The 7,946-nt window shown below is 49.1% G+C and overlaps 2 protein-coding genes across 2 annotated transcripts; both read left to right on the top strand.

The window, feature by feature from the left end:
• Positions 1 to 527: 527 nt before the first annotated feature.
• BC939DRAFT_422352 (S-adenosyl-L-methionine-dependent methyltransferase) lies at positions 528 to 1,650 on the top strand (the record flags this gene model as incomplete). The annotated part of the gene is made up of 3 exons (XM_051553107.1): positions 528 to 604; positions 759 to 879; positions 967 to 1,650. The coding sequence occupies 3 exons, from the start codon at positions 528 to 530 to the stop codon at positions 1,648 to 1,650; spliced, it is 882 nt and encodes a 293-aa protein (XP_051413640.1).
• Positions 1,651 to 2,407: 757 nt separating this feature from the next.
• Positions 2,408 to 6,417, top strand: BC939DRAFT_115139 (uncharacterized protein). Its single transcript, XM_051549951.1, has 2 exons — positions 2,408 to 2,881; positions 2,987 to 6,417. Exons 1-2 carry the CDS (start codon positions 2,673 to 2,675, stop codon positions 6,162 to 6,164), a joined length of 3,387 nt encoding a protein of 1,128 aa, XP_051413639.1. The 5' UTR covers positions 2,408 to 2,672; the 3' UTR covers positions 6,165 to 6,417.
• The last annotated feature ends 1,529 nt before the right edge of the window (positions 6,418 to 7,946 follow it).

Here is a 7,946-nt window from a genome sequence, read left to right as displayed (position 1 = left end):
AACAGATTATGGGGGTGGCTCTCCAGACAAAAACTCGACGACCTGCTCGTCATCCGGATCGAATCCCCAATAGTAATAGCCACAACCGCAACATTAGTCAATCCATCGCTATTCCCTCGACCTCGTCCTCCTCGCTGCTGCGCCAACCGCATGTGCCGTCGTCTCCATCAGCACGGCATAACATACACCGGTCGCCCACACTCGCCAACACGCCCACTCACCACTATGGCACCTCCCCAACAGTATCCCTCAGTTCCAGTCATAACGGCGTAGCATCCTCGTTCTCGAGCACAGGATCACATTATCAGAACATACTGGCTATGACCAGTGCCTCTCCGCCCTCATCCTCGTCATCTTCATTATCTACATCTGGAGTTGAGAACGGAACAGGTCAGAATCACTACTCTCATAACCAGCCATCCAATGCGGCAGTCGTGCCGACCTCTGCTGCATCAGCGGCACCGAAAGCGAACAAGTTGGGACTATTACTTGAGGAGCTTGCGGCCAAGGTTCTTCCACCGAGGCGAATGCTTGGGGGACGGGAATACTATCCAGACAAGACGCTGCCGTATCTCTTGCCATGCGATGAACAAGAGGGTGAAAGGTAATGAGGCTCTCTGCTTTCCTTTTTTACTGCTTGCCTGGTTTGGAAAAGGAGAGCCGACCTAACGATCTAAGGCTGCATAGTTTTGCGATGTTATTAATTCCTCCCCTATCTATGCATCTGACTGTTGCGAACCTTGGCGTGCCGCGTGTAGGCTTCTGCTTCAGCATTATGTGATCCGGTATGCATTCGGTTCCAATATCATCCCTCCAATCGACGTCAACATTGCTGGCAAAGTTCTCGACTGTGGATGTGGGCCTGGCACTTGGGTCATGGTACGTCTCCTTTTTTTTTTTTTTTTAGCGAACAAAAATCAGGCCTGATAGATAAACACCCTTATCTCTCGATAATTGTCCCTGTAGGAAATGGCCACAGAGTACGAAGATTTGGATTTTTACGGTTTTGACATTTCGCCAATGTACCCATCTGCTATCCATCCGAAAAACGCACACTTCTCGATGGGCAATATCCTGGATCCCGAAATACCGTTCGTCTCTGAATCGTTCGCGCTCGTCCATCAACGCAACATGTTGCTCGGTCTCACGCACGATGCCTGGCCGGGAGTCGTCCAAGATCTATACCGATGTGTGATCTCGGGTGGACAGGGCTGGCTCCAGCTGTCGGAGGTCGATCCTATCTGGTCAAGACCCGGACCGATCTCTCGATCGTTCCTGAAAATGCTGTACGAAACTGCGCAGAATCGCCACGTGGATGTGTTGTTGCCTCAGCGGCTGGATCAAGTGCTCAAGGACGTTGGGTGTGAGAACGTGAAGATGATGATGGTCGAAATCCCGATCGGGCCCTGGGGTGGGAAGATTGGGTTGCTCTGGCGGGACGTGCTGAAGGCGGAGATGGAGGCGTTGAAACCGGTGGTGTTGCAGGCGGAGCTGGAGAATGCAGTGGCACGGGGGCAGGATATCGCGGTGTGTGGGGCAGAGATGACGACGAGCGAGGAGTGGGACGAGATGATGGCGCAGGTGTGGGCGGAGATGGATCAGTACCATACGTTCTCGAGGGTGTATCTGGCGTATGGACAGAAGCCGTAGGTGGAGTACGCCCACATAGCTTACAAAGAATAATAAAGTTCTTAACGCCACCAATTCCGAATGATTGGTCCTCGAACGCGTCGTTTCAGATCGCCTGTTCCCTTTTTTAGTGTGTGTGAGAAAATAACGACGCATCTTTCCACCACGATTCACACCTCTACTTCACCATCCCCCCTCACTCTGACCTTGATGATCTTCTTTCTCGTCCTTATCGGCTCATTTCCCTTCTCATCTTAGCCGCTACATTGTCCTCGGCACCACCCATGGCACGAACCCCAGTGCTAGCCCTTTTCCTTTTGTGGAGAGTCTATCAATCTTCGGCACCCCCTTCTCAGGAAAAAGATCACCCAATATCTCTCCACCCGTGACCTGGCTCATTGCGCCCGCATCTCCAAGGTGCCCTCGCCTCGTGCCAAACTCAAGGGACGACGGCTTGTGGGCCGCTTCCTAATTTTTCGGTCCTTTACTGCATATCCTTCGATTGGAAACTCTGGTCAACCCCAAGACGTAGAAGCAAAGTATATCCATGATGAGGAATGCTTTCTGATGCGCTTTGGATCCCTGCCCATGACAGACAAGCTGATAACCCTGGTCGCTACCTCAGGTACAACGACAAAGAGACACTGCAAAGGCGGGAGAATTTTAAACAAACGGGAAATGATATTCGAACCACGGGATGAACAGAGCCTCGGCGTTGCACGACGCTCCCTCGCCTTCGCCAACTTTTTCCACCCTCGCCTTCATTTTTGCTCAACCTCGCCTCTATTTCTCAAATTCTCTTCTCATTCTCTACTTCCTGGACGATTCTCAATGCTCGCCGTTTCTGGCGATAAATTTCTCTACACTTGCTCACTTCCTAACCATTCATCAATAGTAAAAGCTTCCCCTGCAAATACACAGATACCAGTACTCGACAGCGACTGCTCCCCGTAAAATCCCAATCGTCAATTGTACCCTCAGCGCTCCTCAGCTCTTTCCACCGATAGCAATTGCTCCCACTCCATCACACAAGGAATCAGGCCATGCCGAGTACAAATTTTGACCAACAGTGCTGGCAGGAGATAAAGGCCAGTTCATCCTCGTCTACAACTCGCGTTCCAGCTCGATGGGATGAAGATACTGGAGAGTTCTCCGTCCGCTGGAGCGATATCCAAGATAAATTCGAGCACGCTGCCTCTGTTAGATACGGCAATGATGTGAAAGAATTGCTTGTCGATTCAGATTTAAATTAGTAAGTTCATGGTGGAAAGATCTGATAACATGGTATATCAGTTTTGAGTTGCTTTTGTAAGGATGCTGATGTTCTAGCCTTACACATTATGGCTTTCCGTCGTAGTCTCGAGCCCAAAAGAATCCGATACTGCCATAACACGGTGCTCGAGGTGGTCATGCAAGGCCATCCGGAGGTGCCAATCTCTGCAGCTCAGGTCTTTCCCAATATACCAGCTGCATCTTCAAAGTACAGTAGAGCGACTATAACTAGGGCGACTTCCATCAACATAGCCACCGCCAGCACCAACTCAGTTTCACAAGCACTAGAAACTCTTTCTATCAGCCGCACCTCATTCGACAGCAATCACCTTGCTCAGTCTGCGGATACGATGACGGAGGCATTGCTAGTTCTCGATCGCCCCAGTAATCCAAACTCTCCAAGAGCTCAGGCTATACTCACGAACCAAGTTACGATGACCGAAGCTATGAGCACAGCTATTAATACAGCAATCAACACAGCCATCAGCACAGCCATGAACACAGCCATGAACACAACCATAAACACAACCATTAACGCAGCCGTCAACAAGGCGTTCCAGGAACTGTACCAGGCAATCTTGGACGACAGAGCCCTCTCCTTCGAGATACTGCAAAATCAAAGGAAGTTCGAGACTGTGCAGCAAACTGAAATCAGCCTTTTGGAGGGCATCAGAGATCGGGTGGAAGTTGCGATTACTCAGAACAGGGAGCTCCACGAAAGCACAATTCCAGGTCTCTTCATCATTCTGCCCAAGGCAAGGCGTTTTCGTGTGGGTAATCTGCTCGAAGACCACTATCGGCTGTATTTCCTGTGCGAGTGCGACGACCACACAAAGAGCGCTGGAAGCGAGATTCCCCATGATGTCCATCTCGCGAAGCATGACGGATACGACATCAAGCTACCCGCCGCATTCTTTACCAAGTACAGTCAACATCTCCTGACAACTCTGAAGTGGGTCAAGCGTTTACTCTCTGTGGCAAGCCTTGCTAACTCGGCCGTGGGCTACTCAGGTATCCTGGATGGGATAGAAGGGATTCAGAAGTACCTCGACCTTGCAACCGACAGGCACTTTGTCACCTTGGTGGACGAAGCGATCGCGTTTATGCAGAGTCAAACCAACCCTAGTGGTGGAATCGATGCGGGCTCAAGCCAGAATCTGTACGATGAGATCAAGAGCTTAAAAGGTGCTGATCTCAGACGACTGGAGACGTTCCTTCATGTCAACGACCAGGCCTACGATTTTGGCAACCTTAGCCGGATTGTAACCAAAGAAGGGTACGTCAAATGGGTTTGCGAGCACCATTTTAGCGAGAACTTCCGTGCATCCGACATGCAGGAGCTGGAAGAGGTCATCCAGAGCAATAGCGGAACTTTCATCAAAGCGAAGGGCAGGATTGAGATCACTATTGCGTCTAGGACTAAGGCGGAGCTGTTTTATAATGCAATAAGGAAGACGGGCATGATCCAAGAGCTGGATATCGCTTTGCAGTGGAAAGTCACCCACGAGGATCTTCGCGTGTTCGCCGAGGCTGTTTGGAGCGCCAATATTGTACACCTAACCATGGACGGCGAGAAGTCTAAGATCCCTTTCCTGGATTTTTTCAACAGTAGCCGTCGATACAATCCTATCATGGAAATTATGTGTAATGGGCGGCTCAAGTCGTTGAGGTTAAAGGACTTTGAGAAGTTTTTCAATCGCGTCAGCAACTCTGCCATAATGAACGCCCCCCAACTTCGTGCTCTAGCGATCAGTTCGGTACTACCATCCAAGACAAAGGTTTCCAGCGCTTTTGTTACGAGAATTTTCAAAATGTGTCCCTATCTGACGGAGCTCGATCTGAACTCTGGCAACTGGAATTTCATTTTCGACCTCCTCAGAGACAACATCAGCGGCCTCGAGAGACTCGAAACTGTCAATATAGGCAGCGGAAGACTCATCTTGACCGTGAGCAGCTCTCAGGGCAAGATCAAGCACTCCAAGGCAACCATCGACCGGCTCGATGACCTCAAGTCAGAAGAGGAGAGGTTCCTTACCGCCGGCCATCTCAAGGCGCTTCACGTTACACGCACTCCAAGTCAAGGTACCAGGGTTGAGTTACTCAAGGTTCTAGATATGAACCCAGATCTTTCCGAGATTTGTGTTGGATGTCGTCCGGAACAGGCGCTTGACACAATCAAGCTAATCACTGAGAAAAGAACGGACATCATGTTTCGACGAAGCTCGTGCGCGCTTCGCCAATTCAATCTATGTGAGGACAAAGGGTGTCCAGGCGACAACGGCAAGAGTGACGATATTCTTCACATGGCCCTCAGCTTTCCGGACTCCGCATTGCCGACGTGCAACATATCCACCAACATCAGGATGAGGGCCTCCTTTCCAAGCGCCGAATCCAGATATCTCCTTGCTTTATTCAAGGACTACGGCTCGACTATCGAGCAGCTACATACGAACCATGCATTCTACGATGACCTCGCTACTTTTCTGGATAATGGCACCAAGACCAAGGGCTCTTCTTTAGTGCACCTGACCCTGAACCCCGCAATGCTGACATTAGTCGGCCTCGATTGTGTAAATCGGGTCATTGAGCGTTCATCGGATTTGGGACGCCTGGAGCTACATTTGGACCGACTCGAGGAGAGCGATAATATGGAGAAGGCAGTACAGTTGCTTCGCCGGCACGGAGGAAGGCTTCATTCGCTAACTCTTCAAGGCGATGCAACAGAGTCCTGGATGCCGACCCTGGCGACAGAGCTCCCAACACGTCTCAGTCTTCCCAAGCTCGACACATTTAGGATCATCTGCCGAGGCAGCGCGAGGGTCCTAGAAGTGTCCGCTCGCTGGCTGGTAGCGATGGTGTCAGGGCCTTCCCAGCAAGCTGCATCATCCTCACTTAGTACGTCAATAACCGTCCAATCTGCTTCAACATCAGATTCACACCAAGAGTGGTGGTCGCTCAAGAACGTCTCTATTGAAAATGTTCAATTTGAGAATGAGGACTGGAAGGATATGATAGAAAAAATGGATTTTACTTCATTGGAGAGCCTTAGCTTTAGTGGTAGCAACTTTTCGCTCGACCAACTCCAAATTTTGGTGCGCAGCCTACCCGAGTACAACGGCACGATCGTGCCGCTACAGTCTCTGAAAGCTTCGGTGACTCGACTTGACGAATGCGAGGACATTGAGTCTTTGAAGGAGGCTTTTGTGATGCTCCGCAACAAGGCAATTGCGATTAATGTAGAAGGTATCAAGAAGCTGGACTAGGACCATGAAGGGAAGGATGTAGGGGACCATTAAACACTGCGCTCATATTTTATATCCACTGTCGCAACCTAAATACTTGTGGAGCAAACTTGTAGCACTTTTTTCTGAATAGACAGAGCAAGTTTCAAGGAAGTAGGTTGAAATGAAAATGCTGCAATAAATTTGAATTGTGTTGCCACCAATTCGTCGAATCCGACATTCTCCTTTTTGCGTTACTCACATCTGCACCGTTATTTATTCACCAACCTGCACCATGTTTCCCTTGCTTCTGCTCACCAACATTCACCATCAACTCCTTTTATAAAATAACCATGTTGGCTTTGGAGATGAGGAAGATCAGGAGGGAGATTTTGAGGGTCAACGTCGACATCTGCCACAACCTGGCAATCTCGTACACCGTTTCGATATAGCCGCCTATACCGCACAGCAATATAGAAAACAGTTTCGATTCACTGTTATACAGCTGAGGAGAATTCTGAACGTACTTCAAGTGCCTGACAGGTTTATCACTCGGAACCGCAACAGCGTCGATTCGTTGACGGTTCTCTGCATAACTCTTTATCGAATGTCTTTCCTGCAAGACTTAATGAGTGGAGTTGATTTTCGGATACAGTAGCCCGTTTCTGTCTCGAATCATTACATCTTTTATCAAGTGGGTCGTGCCTCATTGGAATCAAATATTGATCTGGGATCATCGCCGTTTGACAAGTGAGAAACTCGAAGAACTAGTAGAGCTATGTTCCAAGAAAAGTGATTACGCATGCAATTCTGTGTTTGGTCACATCGATGGTACTGTTCGCAAGATTTGTCGGGCCTCTCATAATCAAAGGGCCATATTCAACGGCCACAAGCGAGTCCATGGAGTCAAGTATCAAGGGATTGTGACACCAGATGGTATGATTGCCCATGTCGGGGAACCATACCCAGGAACCACCCATGACTACGCATTATGTCAACAGTCAGGCATTCGAGAGATCCTCACAGAACATGCCAATGGTGTAGACAATCGTCCGTTGGCTCTATATGGAGATTCTGCGTACCGCTTTGATGGTCATATGCTATGCCCTTATTCTGGACCGAATCTGACTGAGGCGGAAAGGACCTTTGATGCAATCATGGCAAGCCAGCGTGTTGTAGCCGAATGGGCATTTGGAAAGATTACTAAATATTTCTCGGTCTTGGATTTCGTCAGGACACAGCGCATATTATCAAGTTGTGTTGGATCGTATTACAAGTTCGCTGTTTTATTTTCAATCATCCACACCTGCTTCTACGGTAGCCAGGCTAATGAACATTTCGGAGTCGATAGCCCTTCTTTAGAAGAATACCTCCATAGAGCGATCATGCAGTGAAATCCAATAATCAACGCTTTTCCGCGAGTTTGAGAATTGCTTGGATAAGTTTTTCTTGGTTCTTCCATTGCTCTCTCATAAGGTCGACTACCTCTTGATGTTGGCGTTGTTCCATTTCCTTCTTCCGATGCTGTCTCTCCTCATCTCGATGTTGTCTTTCCTCATCTCGATGTTCTCTTGCCGTCTTTCTTCTCGTTCTTCTGTCATTAATTCCAGTCGTCGTTCCTGAAGTGTCGTTTGCTTTTTCGCATGTTCTGTCGCCTCAGCATATTGTTCTTGCAGCGCGGCTGAAAAAACTCGTTTTCTCCTCAATGGCCTCCTTGCGGCTGATAATGCGGTAGACTCTGAGTCTGTTTCATCCCGAATCTGAATAGGCCCAGTCGTGGATGGTTCCAGCAGTGCTCAGCCAGCTTCTCGATCGTCACTTGTC

The sequence above is a fragment of the Gamsiella multidivaricata genome, assembly GCF_025024155.1.
Source record: "Gamsiella multidivaricata strain RSA 2152 chromosome Unknown BC939scaffold_22, whole genome shotgun sequence".
NCBI classification, from domain to species: domain Eukaryota; kingdom Fungi; phylum Mortierellomycota; class Mortierellomycetes; order Mortierellales; family Mortierellaceae; genus Gamsiella; species Gamsiella multidivaricata.
Note: the sequence above shows the minus strand (reverse complement) of the source record. Positions and strands in the feature narration are given on the sequence as shown.

What these genes read in the sequence shown, in the direction of transcription:
- BC939DRAFT_115139 (XM_051549951.1), top strand. Translation starts at nt 2,673, where the DNA reads ATGCCGAGTACAAATTTTGACCAACAGTGCTGGCAGGAGATAAAGGCC. An exon ending in GTCGATTCAGATTTAAATTA is followed by an intron (nt 2,882 to 2,986) that starts GTAAGTTCATGG and finishes TTTCCGTCGTAG; the next exon opens with TCTCGAGCCCAAAAGAATCC.